Source organism: Rhinoderma darwinii, chromosome 3 (assembly GCF_050947455.1).
Source record: "Rhinoderma darwinii isolate aRhiDar2 chromosome 3, aRhiDar2.hap1, whole genome shotgun sequence".
In the NCBI taxonomy this organism is placed as follows: domain Eukaryota; kingdom Metazoa; phylum Chordata; class Amphibia; order Anura; family Rhinodermatidae; genus Rhinoderma; species Rhinoderma darwinii.
Window position 1 is genome coordinate 375,847,256 of NC_134689.1, and position 21,690 is coordinate 375,868,945.

At 43.2% G+C, this 21,690-nt stretch overlaps 1 protein-coding gene across 1 annotated transcript in view; it reads right to left on the reverse strand.

Moving 5' to 3' along the window:
* MCOLN1 (mucolipin TRP cation channel 1) overlaps positions 1-20,066 on the reverse strand; it is a 32,022-nt gene extending 11,956 nt beyond the window's left edge. Inside the window, exons 1-3 of the mRNA XM_075858765.1 lie at positions 19,784-20,066; positions 7,020-7,216; positions 6,214-6,381 (exon numbers count right to left, since the gene is read on the reverse strand). Of these exons, the coding sequence (XP_075714880.1) occupies positions 6,214-6,381; positions 7,020-7,216; positions 19,784-19,850 (432 nt within the window). The 5' untranslated portion in view covers positions 19,851-20,066. The remainder of the gene's footprint in view (positions 1-6,213; positions 6,382-7,019; positions 7,217-19,783) is intronic.
* Positions 20,067-21,690: the final 1,624 nt, after the last annotated feature.

Sequence of the window (21,690 nt, forward strand, 5' to 3'; positions counted from 1 at the left end):
CTATATACAGGAGTATGTCACAGAAAATAGCATTATAAGTGACAGCCAGCACAGTTTTACTAAGCACAGAATTTGTCAAACCAACCTGATTTGTTTTTATGAAGAGTTGAGCAGAAGCCTAGACAGAGGGGCAGATGTGGATATAGTGTTTTTGGACTTTGCAAAGGCATTTGACACTGTCCCCCATAGACGCCTAATGGGTAAATTAAGGACTATAGGTTTAGAAAGTATAGTTTGTAATTAGATTGAGAATTGGATCAAGGAACGTATCCAGAGAGTTGTGGTCAATGATTCCTACTCTGAATGGTCCCCCGGTTATAAGTGGTGTACCCCAGGGTTCAGTGCTGGGACCACTATTATTCAACTTATTTATTAACCCCTTGCGTACCTTCGACGTAATAGTACGTCGCTGGCCGCTTATTCCAGCGTACCTTCGACGTACTATTACGGCGCACTAATAAACTGTCACTATGTGAAATCACATAGTGACAGAACAGCGGCGGCAGCTGTCATTGACAGCTAACCGTCTCTACCGGCCTGGGGACCAATTAGCAGTCCCCAATGCCGGCGATTGCTGTGATTGGTCAGTCTCTGAAGACTGACCAATCACAGCCGTCTGTGACGTCGTCTGCAGGAGAAAGCACCTGTCACTTTCTCTGATCTCCTCACTTCTGTGAGATACGTGAGGAGATCAGAGAAAGCGGTGTAAAAAAAAAACACTATTTTTATTAACCCCTTCCCGAAAATGGGCGTATAGTAATGCCCTGAGGATGAAGCGGGCACAGGAGCTGTGCTCGCTCCATCTTCATCGGATGTCGGCTGTAATATACAGCCGACATCCCACTGCAACTACAGCGATCACTGTCCTCTCCGATCGCTGTAGTTTAACCCCTTAAATGCCGCTGTCAATAGCGACAGCGGCATTTAAGTGATTGATACAGAGGGAGGGGGCTCCCTCTGCACCCTCTGGTTGCCAGGTACAGGAGCCTATTAGGTCCTGCCCAAGGCAGGACGTAATAGGCTCAACGGTCAGTTGTAAAGTGACAGTTACAATACACTACATCAGTACATACAGAAGTAGTGCAGTGTATTGTACATGGGATCAGAAGATCAGATCTTCCAGTCCCCTAGTATGTGTAAAATAAAAAGTGAAAAAAAAAGTAAAAAAAAGTTTTAGATAAATAAATAAATACAAGTTTTACGTAATAAAAACAATAATCGCCTTGTTTCCTTGATCAAGCCCTTTATAATTAGGAAAAAAAATGAAAAAAAAAAAAAGACAAAAACTAGACATAATAGGTATCGCCGCGTTCGTATCGGCCTGACCTAAAAAAAAATATCATATTATTTATCCCGCACGGTGAACACCGTAAAAAAAATACCAGAAAAAACAATGGCAGAATTTCCATTTTTTGGTCACGTTGTTTCCCAAAAAATGGAATAAAAAGTGATCAAAAAGTCGCGCGTAGCCAAACATGGTACCAATAAAAACGACAGTGTGTCACGCAAAAAATTTATGTACTCCGCACAGATTACATATGCCCCCACATTATAAACTGAAACACCAGTAAAACACTAAACAAAACTACTACCAAGCAAAATCTGTGCTCCAAAAGCCAAATGGCGCTCCTTCTGGGCCTGGCAGTGTGCCCAAACAGCGGTTTATGACCACATATGGGGTATTACCGTACTCTGGAGAACCGCTTAACAATTTATGGGGCGTATGTCTCCAGTGGTACAAGCTGGGCCCAACGCATTGGGCACTGGAATAGCATATATGTGGAAAATGTCAATTTTCAATCTCAACATCCACTGTGCACTAATTTCTGCAAAACCTTTGGGGGTCAAAATGCTCACTACACTTCTAGATGAATTCCTTGAGGGGTGTAGTTTCCTAAATGGGGTCACTTCTCGGGAGTTTTCACTGTACTCGTACCTCAGCGCAATGCAACATGGCGTCAAAAACACATTTTGTAAAATCTCCACTCCAAAAACGAAATTGCACTTTTTCAGTTTAGACCCTTGCCGTATGTCCAAATAGCCGTTTACAACCACATATGGGGTATTTCCGTAATCAGGAGAAATTGTGTAACACATTTTGGGGTGTCTTTTCTCCTGTATTCCTTGTGGAAATGAAAAATTCTGAGCTAAAGCTACAGGTTATTGGAAAAAAAAGTTTATTTTCACGGACCAATTCTAATAAAATCTATAAAACACCTGAGGGCTCAAAATGCTCACTACACCTCTAATTTAATTCTTTCAGGGGTATAGTCTCCAAATTGGGATCACATCTGGGGAATTTCTACTGTACTGGTACTTCAGGGACTCTGCAAATGCGACATGGCCCCCAGAAACCAATTCAGCAAAATCTGAGCTGCAAAATCCAAATGGTGCTCCGTCCCTTCTGAGCCCTGCCATGGGTCCAAACAGCAGTTTATTACCACATAATGGGGTATTTCCGTAATCAGGAGAAATTGCTTTACAAATGTTGAGGTGCTTTTTCTCCTTTATTCCTTATAAAAATTAGAAAATTCTGTGTTTTTTCCAAAAAAAAGTCTCTTTTCATCTTCACAGACTAATTCCAATAAATTCAGCAAAAATCTGTGGGGTCAAAATGATAACTATACCACTAGAAAAATTCCTTGAGGGGTATAGTTTCCAAAATGGGGTCACTTTTGGGGGGATTCCACTGTTTAGGTCCCTCCAGTGTGTTGCAAACTTGACACGGCACTGAAAACCATTCCAGTAAAATCAGAGCTCCAAAATCCAAATGGGGGTCCTTCCCTTCTGAGCCCTGCTGTGGGTCCAAACAGCAGTTTATTACCACATATGGGGTATTTCCGTAATCGCGAGAAATTGCTTTACAAATGTTGGGGTGCTTTCTCTCCTTTATTCCTTGCAAAAATTAGAAATTTTTACGTTTTTCCAGAAAAAAAAGTACCGTATATGTCGGCGTATAAGACGACTGGGCGTATAAGACGACTGGGCGTATAAGACGACCCCCAACTTTTACCCTTAAAATATAGAATTTAAGATATACTCACCATTTCGTGCAGGAGCGCTTCACTATGGCCATCGGCGGCAGGACCCAGGACTCTCTGTCTCTTTGAACTCGCGCATGCGCAGATAGGCTGCTTCATCGCGCGAGATCGGAGAGGCAGGGAATGAGAGGAAAGGGCGGGCCAGAGGATCTTACAGAGATGTTCCCTGGCGGCTAATACCGGCTTCCCTCAGATCCGTGGCGGATTCCGTGCATCCCGGGAGCCTGTGTACCGGACTGCAGGCTCACAAGGTAACACACAACCTGTGTGTAGACAATATGTAGACTAGGGATGTCACGATACCAGAATTTGGACTTCGATACCGATACTTCGTTTAGTATTGCGATTTCGATACCAATTTCGATACTTTTGCCAACAGTAATAAAAAAAAAATTCTCCCGTTTTCTGATGTGAGGCGCGACGTGTGATGAATTTTGAACGCGCCTCACATTAATAGTAATTAATCCCATCATGTTTCTCAGTCATATTGGGTTAATGTGCGAGGTACATGATGGGGTTAATTACTATTAATGTGAGGAACATGGAGGGTAAATTCATCGCACCTCGCTCCTCACATTAATAAGTGAATGAAAGCCGTGTTTATTTCATTTTTTTACAGCGTACACATCATAAATGATGCAAAAACATTGTTGTCCGCGCCATTACTGAATGTGTGTATTTTATGTATTGAGACTTATTTTAATGTTTATTGTAAAAAAGGTGAAGGTGTATTTTTTTTAAAATTTAACAATACTTTGTTTTTAAACTTTAATGTACTGACATATATCAGATATGTGCCAGTACATTAACCTGTGGACGGATAATACACAGGCAGTTGTTAGGACATACTTGGGTATGTCCTAACAACATGAAATATGGTAAGACAGCCCTGGGGTCCGTCAATAGACCCTGGGCTGTCTGCCCATATATGGTATGGCCCTCGATCGCGTCACAGGAATTCCCTGTGACGCGATCCAGGGGCATCCCCCCTTCTCACTTTCCCCTGAATGCTGCAGTCAGCTGTGATCGCAGCATTCAGGGGAATAACGGCGGAGATGAGCGGTTTCTCTGATCTCCGCCGTTATAGAGCGGGGCTGCGGCTGTGTAATACAGCCATTGCCCCGCTCCTGACAGGAAGTGCGCGCGCGGTCAGCATGAGGTGATGCGGCCGGCGCTGCACTAATGAGCGGCAGTTCAGGCACTGAAGACAGAACATGGGGGTGTTTTGTAGCGCGCCCGCCATGTTCTGTCTCCAGTGCCGCCGCTCATTAGTGCAGCGCTGGCCGCATTGCATCATCCTGACCCCGCGAACTTATCATGACTCAGGAGCGGGGCTGTGGCTGAATTACACAGCCGCGCTCCCATACATTCATGTGTTACTATACTGAGCTGTGCGGCTGCAACGTGCATCCCTAATGTAGACAATATCCGGCATATAAGACGACCCCACACTTTTGACATTTTTTTAAGGGTGTAAAAAGTCGTCTTGTACGCCGATATATACGGTAGATTTATTTTCACAGACTAACTCCAGAAAATATAGCAAAATACCTGTGGGGTCAAAATGCTAACTATACCCCTAGATAAATTCCCTGAGGGGTGTAGTTTAAAAAATGGGGGTCACTTTTGGGGGGTTTCCACTGTTTTGGCACCACAAGACCTCTTCAAACCTGACATGGTGCCTAAAATATATTCTGAAAAAAGGAGGCCCCAAAATGTAAGAGGTGCTCCTTTGCTTCTGAGGCCTGTGTTTCAGTCCATTAGCGCACTAGGGCCACATGTGGGATATTTCTAAAAACTGCAGAATCTGGGCAATATAAATATTGAATTGCGTTTCTCAGGTAAAACCTTCTGTGGTACAGAAGAAAATGTATTACATATGAATTTTGTAAAAAAAATTAAATTTGAAAATTTCAGCTCTACTTTCCTTCAATTCCTGTAAAACGCCTAAAGGGTTGAAACACTTTCTGAATGCTGTTTTGGATACTTTGAGGGGTGCAGTTTTCAAAATGGGGTGTTTTATGGGGGTTTCTAATATATAGGGCACTCAAAACCACTTCAGAACTGAACTCGTCCCTGAAAAAAAAAAATCGCTTTTTGAAATTTTCTTAAAAATATGAGAAATTGCTGCTAAAGTTCTAAGCCTTGTGAGGTCATAGAAAAATAAAAGGATGTTCAAAAAACGATGCAAACATAAAGTAGACATATGGGAGATGTTAATTGGTAACTATTTTGTGTGGTATTACCATCTGTTTTACAAGCAGATGCATTTAAAATTGGAAAAATCATAATTTCTTCATATTTTCGCTAAATGTTGGTGTTTTTCACAAATAAGCAATGAATTTATCGACCAAATTTTCGCACTAAACTAAAGTACAATATGTCACGAGAAAACAATCTCAGAATCAATTGGATAGGTAAAAGCATTCCGGAGTTATTACCACATAAAGTGATACATGTCAGATTTGAAAAAAATGGGTCTGGTCCTCAAGGCCAAAATGAGCTGGGTACTCAAGGGGTTAATGATATAGAGGATGGAATTAATAGCACTATTTCTATTTGTGTAGATAACGCCAAGTTATGTAGTAATATTTAGTCTATGGAAGAGGTTTATAAATTACAAGTCAACTTGGATATACAGTGTTTTGGCATCCACTTGGCACATGGCAAATGAGTATCTGGGTACCAACAACCTGCATGTATCATATGTCCTAGGGGGAGCTACACTGGGGGAGTCACTTGTTGAGAAGGATCTGGGTGTACTTGTAGATCATAAACTAAATAACAGCATGCAGTGTCAATCAGCTGCTTCAAAGGCCAGCAAAATATTGTCGTGTATTAAAAGAGTCATGGACTCACGGGACAGGGATGTAATATTACCACTTTACAAAGCATTAGTGAGGCCTCATCTAGAATATGCAGTTCAGTTCTGGGCTCCAGTTCATAGAAAAGAAGTCCTGGAATTGGAAAAAAAAAAAAAAAAAAGACACCTAAACTAATAAGGCGAGTGATGTGTAAAGTCTCTGGTTGCGGAGCGTACACACTGAGTGTGTATTCCAATGCAAAGACAACTTTTGTCCACTCACATAACAGTGGCTATACAAATGAATAATTCCCTTATGCAGGGGATACAATAAAAGCACTTGGGGGTACAATACGGGCACTCTCCCACCTGATCCACTGCATAGTGGAGGTGTTCGTAGACATCGCTCTGGGTGTAGACGGCGTAGGTCTTCTCTGAATCATCTGTGTAATCCTTCAGGAAGAGATGTTTAAACGCCACCGTGTTCTCTTCCTTAAACTGCACAACCACCTGATTACTGAGACCAAACAGGATAAGCTGCAAGAGATCGGACAGTTATGAGGGATGTGGTCATGCCGGCAGCCATGTCCAACATATACATAGCTACAATAGAATGCAAAGCACTGATCGCAGGGTGATAACGTTCTCCATATCTATACAACCAGCCTTCAAGTGCATGCAACATGGGTGCGTCCACCCTGGTTATTAGCTGCCTGAGCTTATTTCAAGCAGAAACACTGGACCCCACTGATAAGGTGACTCACATGCATATGCCAAATTCTACTACACACAATGCGGTCTGTCCTCCACCATCTGCATTTCTGCCAGGTCTCCGTGGTTCTGTACTCTGGTTTCTGAGATGCCAATTTGACTATGCTCTTTCTAGACAGACCTCCTATGCCGAGAATACATAAATGGTGGTCTGCCAACACGGACAGCAGAATTTTTCTGGTTTGGACCATCCCATTAAGAGAAACCAACAAAGACTAGTTGGCTGCTGCCGAAACCCCCTAAAACCAGATGTTCATGCTGAGGAAAGAGGCTGGTGGGTCCTCATTTTCACATGAATGGATACTGGGATATTATTCTTGTGCAGCCTGTCAAGTCATTAAGTCCAAAATGGCGGCATCTTCTGACCCGAGTATAAGTATGCGTGCGTGTTATGTAAGCAATACCTGTATGGTGACCATCATGATCTTGATGAGCTGCAGGGCCAATTTGTAAGGTTTCCTCCCCTTGGCTCTGTACTTGTCACAAGGGCTCATGAAGAAATACTTTAGTCGGCGACGAAGCTGCACCTCCTCTGGGCTGGAGCCTTCACATAACTTGGTGCCATAGCACGGCGATGGAGAAAGGAGGCGCTGGCACTCCGCTACAAAATGAAACAAGGAACTGGTGAGAACATCTAGATGAATGTGAATAGACACAAGGACAGTGGTACAGAGATGCTTGAGAATCTAGGGCTCTTCGGGATGTTGTATAGGTGTGCATGCGTGAACACAATTATTCCCATACAGTCCCAGGGAGGTGGTGCTTTGCTCAGGAAACACTGCAATGGATTTTGAATATGTAGAACAAATTGCAGAAATTACAAAATCTTGTTAGTTCATATGAATCAAGGTAATGCAGGATCTAATTCTTATTAACTTACATCATATGACTGCAGGATCTGACTACACAGAGCTTGTTTGTAGTCTGTTATCATGGAGACACAAAGATCCGCATAGGAGATGTACACACCAAATAATCTTAATTAAAAATCCCTACTATTTGAAAAGTGGTTTACATTTTCATTTTACCAGGATTCACTGACAATTTATTACCTAGTTGTACAGTCTGACAGTTCAGCCAGTGCAAACAAGGATTAAATATTTTTGAGCTTTAACTCAAACTATCCCTATGTGTGACCCGTTGACACGCAGCTCCAGAGATGTCAAGGCAGCAGCTTATCTGTACACACCATTGAAACGGTCAGTCATGCAGAACATGTTTATTAATGGGGGAGTCAGGGAACTGTACATCTTTGAAGTAGACATTTAAATTTTTTTTAATAAATAAATCTGTGATTGGTGCAGCTTTCTAAATACTTTTTATTAAAAATGATTTTTACTTTGAGATACAGCTGTTTTGTATCCGATGTACAGAGCAGCTGCATCTAGCGCTGAAACCTGTATCCAGCAGGTCAGTGGCACTGACAGGTTCCCAGTCAGCAGGTCCTGCATGTCTCGGACACGCAGGATCCACATGTCATCGATCACATCTAAGTTTTGAACTTCAATGTGATCGGTAACAGCTCGATCCGGCGTATCAGAGACACAGGACCCGCTGTCACTAAACCGGTCAGTGCCGCTGACCTGATTGATAAAGGATTCTGCGAATGATACAGCTGCCCTGTAAACAGGATACAAAGCAGCTGTATCTCAAAGTAAAAATTATTTTTAATAAAAGGTATTCAGAAAGCTGCACCAAATCACACATACTTCAAAAGGTGTACTTAGACTTGGTTGGACCATACAATGGCTACAAATAATTAAATCACAGCAGCAATACCGTAGAGTAGATGGTGGACTTTACATTACAAATTCAAACAAAAGGAACAAGTCCATGTGCCTGAGCCACTGATAGACAAATGAGGAATCAGAAGAATGGGGGAGCGAGACTAAAGAATGTCAGAAGTGGGTCAGTACAGAAGAATGGGCCATTGGCCTTTCAGGACGTGAGCAGCAATGTGAAGTGAGTGGTAAAATTAGAGAGAAATATAAGCAAAAACAATTAAGTTGGATGAAATTTCAGATGACAGGTCTAGAAACAATGGGATCTATGAATTGGAACCACAAGTGGAGGCCCAGCGGAGATATGGGATGTATTCGAGAGTAAACTCTGTATATGCCAAGATGAGGGACTGGAAGAAATCACCGCCTTGCAACCACCAGGATGAATCACTCTACAAAATCAACAGAAGTATAGATAGAATTATCACAAAAGAAGAAGTAAAGTTGCACAAGGAAATTACAACTTACACAAATACGCTTCAAAAGGTAAAAGGAGACAGAGGAGGAAAAAGGAAGATACATGGAACTCATGAAATATATGGTTAGAAAATTACCTATTATTCCAAGTTTTTAGTTTAAACATTTTATTTTTGGGTGACTATCCAGATTTCCAAGGAGAAAAAAAACAAACAAACACATACTGAAATATCGCAGTTTACACATTAAGCTGATATTTCCTGTTTTCTGAAGCACACTTTTCATTCAGCTTTGCTGTGTAGACTTTGAGAGAATGAGCAAAGTCAGCTCATTATTATTAGGGGGTGACAACTCAATTGTGCAGCTAGAATCCTAGATAAGGAAGGAGAACAATAATATACACAGTTTAAAGGCTCTGTATGGAGCTCCCCTGTCACTCTCTGGTAGTGGAGTATACTCCATATTTTCTTGGAGACAGGAATGCTTCCATCCATTATTTGCAGCTGCCATAAAGCACGTGCACTCTGCTGCAATATCCACATAGACAATACAAGAAGGATGCGTTCACAATATGGATGAAATAAAGAAGTTAAACTTAGGTAGCCTGCCTGACATCCCCCTTCTATCTCATCACAGGCTCAGTCTTCTGCTGTCCCTCCCCTACACTTTACACTGCACCTCTGCTTGTTCAGGTTTGCTACTGTATATAAGCAAAAGCCCATCATACAAGCTCAAGAAGAAGTCCATTCATGCAAATACGTTTATACGGAGCGAAACATCGACGGGAAGTCTCCCAAAACTTAGGGACTGTGTAGAAAAACTTTAACCCATTCGCGCATGCTGGTTTCAGTGTTACAGACCACAGGTCAGAAGGTAGTCATGAGGGTAATATAAAATAAATAATGACTATTGTAGGAAAGTTGTTTTTTTTTAGCAAAAAAAAATCACAAGTACATGAAATTCATCCTTTCAGGTACTGATTATTGGATCCAGAGACAAAACCCCCAAAGCAAATGGGGCAAACTTTTTATTCAGTGGGCAGAAAGAAAAATTCCTTCTTGAGCCCACAAGGGCAGACTGACAACTTTTCAAGATTAAATTTACTCCATGCCATTCGGTCAATAACATTAGCCATAAAACGCTGGTTTAGTTCTGAATATCGCATGTCTCCTACTTCAGGCGTTCCATTGTATAACCGCCATATTGTAAAGGGCCTCTTACAGAGATATGGAAATGCCTCTCCTTTATGATTAACTGCAACACTCCCAAAAATGAAAAAAGTTGCTTGACTATACAAGTCTCGTTTGTCCTTTTGGCTCATTTGAAGCTTCAGAAGACTTCACACATTTCTGAGCTTTTCTAGTCTCTTCCACTAGTAACTGAAAAACACAACATAAAGTAACCAGCAGAATAGCCCAGGAAAACTCAAAACCCACGAAGCCAACCAAGAGCTCATGCACACGGCCACATTGTACAGAGCCGTAAGAGGCACCGCGCTGTACCTCTGTATGCCTTAGACTACATATGGAGCTTTTTTCTGTAGTATTTTGTGGCAAGTTCTATCGGACTATGTATTCTCCCTTAGGAGCAATGCGCCTTAGTTTTGTACATACGGCACACAGAGTCAGTACAGCAGCACAGGGAGACCACGTAGCTCAATACTAAGAAGCTGTGCAGCCTTAGGCCCCATGCACACGACCGTAAAAACTCTAATAGCGGACTGTAATATGGTCCGCAGTTAGGACCCATTCAGTTCTATTGGCCGCAGACACCTTTCCGTAGCGCTACGGATGGGTGTCTGTGCCGTAGAAATGTTCCGAAAATTATGGAACATGTCCATTCTTTTGTATTTTACGGGACGTGCTCCCATACTTTGTATCGGGGGAACGCCCCGAAAAATGCGTGCGGCCGTCAGTGGCCGGCTGTGCCTGCAATCGCGGGCCGTGATTAGGGGCATGGCCGTGTGCATGGGGCCTAACAGGTTCCATAAATATGACCCTACTGTGTACATAATTTAGGGCAGTGACAGTACTTTAGTACTCTATGGTAGTGTTTTACTGCTACTACACAAAACCAGCACATCTGTTGTAGAGCATGGGGAAGAGAAAGGGGAAGAGAAAAGGCAAGTGTGATGGCGATTATAGATACCGGAAAACAATGAAGCCACAAGTGAAACAATGCGGTTCACTAGTGGCTACAAACATTGCATACTCATTGCAATCCTTCGCCTAATGACCTTTTACCCAAAATAATTTTCACCATTGTGTTATTCTATAAAAGCCAAATAGTCAGGAAAGTGTCTGAATTTTTATATTTTTAAAAGCTGCAAGAAAATATTGTCAAACCATAAATTGAATTGAAGACTGAACAATTTAGAAAATAATGATCCCCCGGGTGGCCACCCACTACCCCTATTCTAAACAAGAGCAGGAAAAAAAAAAAAAAAGTGATGACCTTTGCTGTTTTACCATATATCTGATCATCGAGACCAGGAGGGAAGTACCTGACTACAACACAGTGACAGATGAGCTGATTCAACACATGCAGAAGTTGCTCCACCTGAAGTTCATACCACATAGACCTGTCACTGGTAGGATTACCAAAGGAATCCAGTACTACACGCGAGACTGGGCAGGTTGTCACCTCATAACTATGCAGTACGTTACCTGTAATAAATGTAGAGCGTGCACTGTAATTGTAGGGAACACCATAAACATCTGCCACATAATGCACACAACAGCTTCACCACTACTACTACGCCTGTTCACCAGTGCTTACAGTCTATACAAAGTAAATCTTAGGCATAAAAAAAAAAGAAAAAAATTGAATATATCCGAAAATTCTAAAACAAGAACTTCATGTGACCCAGTCTTACCACTGTGTAGCCTCAGACTTCAGCTTGGTTCAAAGTCTTAATGTTTCCTAAGTCGCTAACAATTTTCTTTACCCATGGGGGAATAACTTTTATATGACGGAGCACAACTTCCGATTTACAGTAACATTCATGTGAATGGCGTTTTCACAGCGTAATTATTTCCTTGTAGAAATTCAAGCACGCATTGCAAAGGGAGAAATCCACTGAAGATCTACTCCAATTTACGCACGGAAATAGTTACAATAAGAAAAAGCCCACCCACATGAATTGTACGGTAAATTACAGCAGATTTGTAGTGCAGAATGCACTCTGCAAATCTTAGGCAATTCCGTCGCATGTGAATGTTGCCCGAGCTCCTGTGTAGCTCCAACTAACAAGAAATCAGGGCTGAACCAGGTGGGAAGTCTATGGCTCTTTCCAGGACAGGGATGGCCTAAACAATGCAGATTTTGGGCTCTGGTAGACTTGTGCTGAAGCCGGGGAAAAAAAAAAAAAAAAGTAAGTACCAACTCTATGGTCACAGGCCACGATCCAGCCCTTTATTAAAACGACTTTCAGCGGATTTACCTATTCACTTCAAAAACATGCGTGGTTCACCAGGAGATAAGAGATTTGACATACAGGAGATGGAATTCCCACATTTAAGGGTATGTTCATACAGCTTATTTTCATGCGGATTTTGGAGCAGAAAAGCCTGGCTTAAGTTCACATTGAGGTTTTTTTGCATGCTGAAAATTCTGCCTGGAAAAATCAGTTCCGGTGTTTAAGTGGTTTTGCACCACAGGCATTTTCTACAAGTTTTTTGACACATTTTTTTTACCCATTTATTCAACAGTCCTCAGCAGAGAGGAATGATTCTGTAATCAGGTACCACGTGTCATGTCTCCAGCATATGGACAATCAGATGAGTCAGAGGTGCAGCCACAAGACAAAGTGTCCTCATTGTCCAGCCTACACAAGGGGGTCATCAGGAGGAACCACCATCACTCAGCTAGACTGCAAACCAGCAATCCAAGCAGATCCAATTATCTCCCCCACGGTTCTCATCCTGGCTGTGGCAGACAATAGTTGGGCAATACACATAATAGTACAAAAGACACAACTCACATACAGACAGTAGAACTACAAACTAAAGTCATTAGAACAAACGATGGTGACTAGAAACTGCCAAGATGTTCCTCCCCCTGAGGGGTATACAAGGGCTTGTCCTGGCGAGGATGGAGATCTCCTGGATGTTGACTTTTACGGGAGCTGAAGCGGAGGCCGGCGCTCTGAGGTGTTTCCGGTGATACCTGATTTTGTGGACTGTGTGCGGTTCCTGCATTGAAGGCTACTTGTTCTGTCAGCATTGGAAACAATAAACCCTGTTGGAGTTGCCCTGTCTTCATTGGCTCTGTTGATCGTGTATCAACCGAACGAACCCCATGACAGTAGATTTTGACATAAAACACGTTAAAAAAAACACTTCGGCCGTTTGCATTTTTTTTCCACCTCCCATTGATTTCAAAGGGGTTTTCGAGGAGGAAAATGCCTCAAGATAGGGCATGTCGCTTCTTTTTCAACGCCTCCACCTCCCATTGAAAACAATGGGAGGCAATTTCGGCCGTTTTTAGCCGCGGTTTCCATGTCAAAAAATGTTTTGGGGTTCTCCTGCTAATCTGGTAAAAGGACTATTTTTGCCAACTGCCATATTACAATATCTTCAGAATAAGGGTATGTTCACACGCTTTTAACAAAAAACGGCTGTAAAAGACATAGCAGTTTTCAAGGGAAAACAGCCTCTGATTTTCAGCCATTTTTTATGCATCAGGCATGTTTTACAGCCGTTTTTGGAGCTGTTTTTCTGTTGACTCAATGAAAAACGGCTCCAAAAACGCACTTCTTTTACGGGGAATTTTTTCAAACGGCCGTGTAAAAAAAACAAAAAAACTCTGTCGGAACGAAACACCGTTTTTCCCATCCAAATCAATGGGCAGATGTTTGGAGGCGTGTGAACTTGCGCTAGAAGGGAATATTACCCAAAATGAACTAAGAAGTTAAAATAAATCATTGGTAGAAGTTTGTGAGCTAACACCACCACCAATTCCCAAAACGACGGGTGGTTAGAACTGTCCTCCATCGTGAGCGGCAAGTTAAAGATTTCCCCATTTGAAGAATTTTTACTTTTCTATACAGATATATAATCCAGTGTAATTCGCTCTTCCTTTAATAAAGAATTACACAAATAAACCATTCCTGGCAGCAAACACCATGGATAATATTCTAGAAGAAAGAGTCTGGCTTCATTCCCATGAACATCATCCCACCCCAGGCAATGATCTGGCTTGAGGCCTGTCCCGTGCTCCGTCCCTTGTGAGTCTAATAGGCGACTTGAGGCATTATGTTCTATATAGAAATTTGCTATCACCAAAGAACTCAGACGCAAAGGGCACAGATCATAAAGAGGTTTTATATCCCAATCCAGGACCTAGATTATCCATGGAAATGAGAAGTAGGGTATGTTCACACGCCCTATTTACGGACGTAATTCAGGGGTTTTACGCCTCGAATTACGGCCGGAAAAACAGCTCCAAACATCTGCCCATTGAATTCAATGGATCTTACGATGTTCTGTGCAGATGTGCTATTTTTTTTTTCTACGCGCCGCTGTCAAAAGACAGCGCGTAAAAAGACGTCCGCCTCAAAGAAGTGCATGTCACTTCTTGGGACGTAATTGTAGCAGTTTTTCATTGACTCCAATGAAAACCAGCTCAAATTACGTCCGTAAAAGACGCCGCGAAAAACGTGTGCACTTGTCAAAACGTCTGAAATGCAGGAGCTGTTTTCGCCTGAAAACAGCTCCGTAATTTCATACGTAATTGGTGTTGCCGTGTGAACATACCCTTAGTCTCAGCGGTGATTTGGTTTCCATGAGTCCACCATGGCGTCATGTATTCAGGCATGATATCACGGGGAGCACAATAGAAATAAGATTTGATACACTGGTCACTTAGGTTTCTATGGATGGACACAAAATGTGTGTCCTTAAAGGGTAATTAATATTTGACCAAAACCTAAATTTGGCATGGAGAGATCCCAGAAGCGCTTGGAACTTACTGCTGGCGCCCAACGAAATCGTCATGTTCGGCTGTTCTAAATGTAACGAGTATGGCCATCTTAACAGCAGACCTGTCACTTAGGCTAGATTCACACGAACGTGTCCGTTTTGCACGCGTAAACTATGCAGCATTTTTCTTGCTTTGCAGTTCCGTGTACGTCTGCGTTTTTATGCGCATATGTCATGCGTTTTTTAGGTCTGCAAAAAGACAAACTGAAGGTGTTTTTTTTCCCTCATCACTTCTAAAGCAACTGGTGCGTGAATCACGGATGATGTCCATGTGCGGTCTTGTTTTCACGCACCCATGGACTTAAAAAAAAAAAAAAAAAAGACGCACAAAAATAAGAACTGCAGTAAGTTTCACGCAGGACACGCTGCGTGAAAAACAACGCATGTCTGAATAGTCCGATTGAATTACATAGGTCCGTGTGACAGCCGTAAAACACGCTCGTGTGAATCAGGCCTTGTACTGTAGGCAAATTGAGATTATTCATATGGGTTTATCATGGGGGCAGGAAAAGCAGTCAACCACCCCCAGAATATAGCATCGGGGTATGATCACACGCAAACTCAAAAACGTCTGACAATACAGAGATGTTTTCAAGGGAAAACAGCTCCTGATTTTCAGAATTTTTTTGAGGCGTTTTTTTTTTTATAGCCGTTTTCAATAGAGTTTATGAAAAACAACAGCTCCAAAAACTTCCCAAGAAGTGACCTGCAATTCTTTTTAAAAACAGGCGGGCAAAAAAACAGCCCGTCGGAACAGAACGCCGTTTTTCCCATTGCAATCAATGGACAGATGTTTGGAGGCGTTCTGCTTCAGATTTTTCGGCCGTTTACGACCCGCCCGAAAATAGCCCGTGTGAACATACCCTTAAAAAATGCTACTGACCCTAACAAAAATGTTACAAACCAAAACGCTGTGTATGTAGGCTGCCTCATATTTTACTATAGGCTTTAAAATAACATCTGGCCGCAGTGTTTTTGGCCAAAAAAAGTCAAAAAAAAACAAAAACAAAAACGCAGAAGCAGCGGTTCCCTGGAGTAGGAGCATTTTTCAGGCATTTCCCCGTGGTGGAGGTTGGGAGTCACTGGTCTACAGTTTACATAGAAATACATATATGAGGATCAGAAACCAAGTCCAAAGAAATCCTTACTCCGACACGGTTTGGCTGGGTTCACACATCCTATTTACGGACGTAATTTGGGCGTTTTACCCTCAAATTACGTCCGAAAATACGGCTCCAATGCGCCGGCAAACATCTGCCCATTCATTTGAATGGGCTTTACGATGTTCTGAGCCGACGGTCATTTTTTTTAAAAAAAAGACGCCCGCGTCAAAGTGCATGTCACTTCTTGAGACGTAATTGGAGCAGTTTTCCATTGACACAATGGAAAAAACAGCTCCAATTACATCCGTAATGGACGCAGGGACAAACGCCTGCAACATGCCATTACGTCTGAAATTCCGGAGCCGTTTTCTCCTGAAAACAGCTCCGTGATTTCAGCTGTAATCGACGCTGCCGTGTGAACATACCCTTAGAGTGAGTGGTGAGGTGAATGATGTATTTTCTTTTGTTTGTTTACAGTGGTTTCTCTGCCCCACCAAAAATCTAGAATGATTATTCCGTTCCAGAGACCCTCAAAGTTAAGCAAGTCCCCTTGGTCTCATCAGTGCCGGTTGGATATGTCCGTATGAAAGCTGCACACCGATTCGTGGAAAGGTCTCAATACTTTAGAGAGCAGCAGGACCCATCTGAAAAAGTACAAGATTGGACAAGACCCGGTCGCCACGAAGACTAGAAAATCAGCCCTGGTGACAGGCCTTTGCTTCCTTCATTCGGCGGCCGGGTGTAAGCAATGATCAAGATGACCGCTACAGTTAAAAATAGTCCTTCCTTCATAAATTTATGGTCTGTGTCAGCCGAGCACCCAACCTGCGGCGACACCGTTCCCTATACAGCCACTATTCCGGAGCAATGTGTTTTTCTGGTGCAGCAGAATAAAGCCCCTTAGTGGCCGCCATAACAACATGGTGTGTGGTGATCATGGGGTTAATTTATCTAATAATCTTGAACCATCTGCACCTTGAACTAAAACCAAAATCATTTTTCCTGCATTACAGGACGTGACTAGGACAAAAACAGACAATAAAAACCCTCACAGGGGAAAAGGGCGGGAATGGACTGTCTCAGCGGTTCTGCCTATACTATTAGAGACCGGTTACAACCTGCTGTGGACCATCTATTGTCATGTTACGTGTCCCAGCTGTGCAAGGAACGGCAGCCCGGCCCCTGTCACTTGAATGGGGTTGTGCTGCAGCTCCATGGACAGTTGTGTGGCCGGGCACCGATGTGCAGGGAACACTTAAAAGGGGATGCAGCGCTAAATCAGCCCTAGACCCTCTTCATTCTCAGGATTGGGGGTGGTCCCAGACATCGGACTGCATTTCCTAGGGATATGAACAGTTTATTAGATGGGATTAAACCTTAAGGTCCTGTTCACACAGTTTTTTGCAGGCAGAAAAAAAATCTGCCTCAGAATTCCTTCAGGAATTTTGAGGCAGATTTTGAACTGCCTGCACATATTTGCCAATGCAAGGACCGCTGGCACAAAAAAAACAAAAAAACTCACAGGGTTTTTTTTCTGCCTCCTATTGATTTCAATGGAGGGTCAAAAGGGAGAAACCGCATCAAAAGAAGAAGAAGACCTGCCGAATGTCAAAATATTATGAGAAGACAATCATTGGGGTTAGGGTATGTTCACACGCAAACTCAAAAACGTCTGAAAATACGGAGCTGTTTTCAAGGGAAAACAACTCTTGATTTTCAGACGTTTTTAAAGCCACTCGCGATTTTGGCGGTGTTTTTTTACGCCCGTTTTTGGAGTGGTTTTCTATAGAGTATGAAAAACAGCTCCAAAAACGGCTGAAGTAGTGTCATGCACTTTTTTCTAGCGCCCGTCTTTTTAAAAAAACGGCCCGTCGGAACAGTTCTGCTTCCAATTTTTTGGGCATTTACGGCCCAAAAAACAGCTGAAAATAGGCCGTGTGAACATACCCTGTGAGATCAGTGTTGTATTACAGAGGTTTTCTCCCATAGACGCAGAGTTCCTAGAGGCCTGTAATACAGACCCACAGGGACTTCATATACCGCCGTATAAGCTCCGTGCAGACACCATGGCAATGTGTATGGATCCTTAGGCTATATTCACACGTTGCGTAATTTGGGGCAGAAAATCCACAGGTAAAAATCTGTACCCAACATCACGTTTTTTAATGTTTTTAAATTTTGATGCGGAGATAGGTGCGGTTTTATGGCACGGATTTTGGCAAGCTTTTTTTTTTCCATAAACTTGTCAGATAAAATACGCAAGCGGAAACGCAAGATAAATTGACATGTTACGGATTTTAAGATACGCGCCGCAGGTCAATTTACGTGCGGAAAAATCTGCAGCCTGTAAATAAGATTTCTTTAAATCTTTTACTTTGCTGGTAATGTGTTACACTTCGGATTTGCCGCAGGAAAATACGTGCGACAAATCCGCACTTAATACGCATCGCGCGCATTTGGCCTAAGGCTCCCTTGCACACCTAGTATAATTGCGGCAAATAGTGTATTACAGTTTAAAAATCCCAAACACACCGCAGAAAATTTCTGGGAAGGAACCGACCTGCGGTGCAGATTTCGGAAACCGCAGCGAGTCAGTTTATGCTGCAGAGTGGTTGCACATATGTTGCAGACTTTCCGCATTGAATTAATTGGGGGGGGGGGGCATACCAGCAGCACTTAAAAAAAAATAAAGCTCAATACGCACTGCTCCTGGCATCCCCATAGCGATGCCTCACCCCTCCTCGTCTGGTCACTATGCTGCCGGCCTTCCGGGAGGATGAAGCGTCGCCATGGAGACCAGGAGGAGGTCAGTATTGATTTTTTATTTTCCCCTCATCTGGTGTCCGCGGCGGCGAGTCTAGCCGAGAACCCGCACCAAATAAAACACGATTTTCATGGACCTTTGGCTGTAATGTTTTCTGCAGCAAGTCGGACCGGTGTGCAGGGGGCGGCAGGGTTCATTCAGGAATTGCGGTTGAGGGACTGTCGACACCACATCCTAAAAAGGCATCCATTTTTACCGTGACTTGATGCGTTTTCCAATGCGGTTTCATTTCTTTACTGTAAAAACACATGCGACTTTCAGAAGCTTTTTTACATTGCGGTTCTAACGTCTGAATACACCTGAAGTGTTAAAGACAACCAAACAAACCAGACACACAACATATCCGCCGATCACACCGTACACCTCAAGTTACTGCCGACTACCGGCCAAGTCTCGATTATTGGTCTATAACCGGTCAGAAAAGATTGAGGATAACCAGTTGAAGATGGCGGCTATTTATCTCATGTTTATGGACAGCATCAATCAGATCAGTAATTAGAATATTATAGGAGTTCAGCACTCCCTCCCCCGAACCATTGACTGGCGGACAGTACATATACATAGCGGCCGCTGCATATACAGGCAGATACATGGCGGCCATCAATCATTGCGGAGCGTTCCTGACCTGGATGATCCCTCCATCAGGCTCCGTATCCTCTCCAACAAGCGAATACTTCGGGGGGGGGGGGGGGCGTGGGGGGAATACCTCGGAAACGCAGCATATGGAGGAACAATATTAAGGATCAGTAATACAGCAATGTGCATGAGGCCCTAGTCAACCAACACCGCTCGTCTTATAGTGTACCAGTGTGGCCCATGGGTATGCATTTAGCTGCCCAATGTGTACAATTCAATACTGGTGCACTGTGCCAGGATAACCCAAAGCAACAGGCCAGGCGCCTATAAAAAAAGTTACAATTTACAAAATTATGAGTGGTGCAATAACAAACTCAACACAGCTGCACCTGACAAACTCGACTCTGCTGCACCTCCCTTTGAACTACAGTCTTCTGGAGGATAACACAGCGAGCGTGAACGGAGGAGGCAGCCACCGGACAGTACCTGCTGTTCCCACTCCAGGCTTGGGGTTGTCACTCAGGCTGCGGCTCCTGGGCATTGAGCCCATCATGTCTCCGGGGACCGTGCACTGTCTGGCTCATCTGCTGGAGGACGCGCTGTGTCTCCGGGATCCCGCTCAGCCTCCGTCCCATTAGGTCTCCCTCTGTCTAGATCTCTCAGCTGACCGACTCTTTGCAGGTCATATGATCAAAACAACTGCACCGCCCACCTGCTGCGTCACACCAAAGACTCCGCTCACAAACTTCCCCTAGAGCGAGAGTGAAAGGAACGGGCAAGCATGACGTCAATAGGGGCAGTCCTACAAACATCTTCTCTGTGATTGGCTTGTTTTTCCTGTGCGGCAGACCCCGCCCAGTCCTGTCTCCTGCTATAATAAAGAAAGGAATTAGAGAACTATTTGAGCCTACGAGCCACGCCCTCTAATCTGTGATTGACATGTTTATATGGATATTAATTAGTTCTATCAGATTGCTAATGGTGAGGTTATCATGGGTTAAACTGATAGACTGTTGAAAAGGTTGATGAATTTAATCCCTTTAAGGGTATGTTCACACGCACTAATTACGGACGTCTCAATAGCGTTGACAAACATCTGCCCATTGAAAGCAATGGGCTGACGTTTGTCTGTTCACACGAGGCGTATATTTACGCGCCGCTGTCAAATGACGGCGCGTAAATAGACGCCCGCGTCAAAGAAGTGACCTGTCACTTCTTTGGCCGTAATTGGAGCTGTTATTCATTGACTCCAATGAATAGCAGCGCCAATTACGTCCGTAATGGACGCGGCGTTCAAGCGCCTGCACATGCCGTTACGGCTGAAATTACGGGGATGTTTTCAGGCGGAAAGATCCCCGTAATTTCAGCCGTTACGGACGCTGTCGTGTGAACATACCATAACAGTTAATTAACCTTTGGTACAATGCACCATTTGTTATTTGTAAAGCTTGTGCTGCGTTCATTTCTCATAAGACTTCCTGTATTTTTCTTCATTCAAGTTTTACGTAATCTATTACAGAGGCAATGAGAAATTCAATGTGTTCTCGCCATCGGCGACTATTTATTCTGATTGCTTGACTTTTACCTACATATCATATCTGAGTATAATGTACATTCCCCAAACACAAGTAACAATTCAGCAGATTTTTTAATTTTACATCAATGTGCTCATTTCGATGCTTCAATGCCTTTTTCCCCTATTTTCATCATTGATATCGGGAAATGATCATGACATATATGCCGAATGTGTCCTAAAGAGTGTCTTTTTGGCATATATTGGGGTGGTATACATCAGTATACCTGGTTTTTACCTGTGCAGCAAAAATGTATACCATGTTTTACAATGCAAGTCAATGGGACTGTATGGCATACGGTTGTATACATCAGGGCTATATATCCGCCATATAATTCAGGAGCATTTCACAGAACGTAGGGGTATATATATATTATATATATATATATATATATATACACAGTAGAGTCACATTATTATGACCACCATCTAACATCCAGAGTCACCGCCGTGTGCAGCACGGACAGCAGCTAGAGGGGCTGGGAGTAATCAATAAAGTGCCGGTAGGTTGTCTCCGGTATCTGGAGCCGTGTTGACCACAGTACGCCCCACATTTGCTGGAGGGTGAGTGGGGGAGAATCCATAGAACGAACAAGACGATCGAGGTGGTGCCACATATGCTCAATTGGGTTCAAGTCTGGCGAATTATGGGGCCAGGGAAGTACTTGGAAGTCTTAGTCGTGCTGTAAAGGATCTGCCAGACACAGCTTCTGTGCCGAGCCCGTGGTTAATCAGTCTGCATCTGCTCCTAGGTTTGCTGGAGTGACTCGATCTGCTACCACTCAGGCTGGGAGGCTGAGGAGTGGGAGAACCTATCACA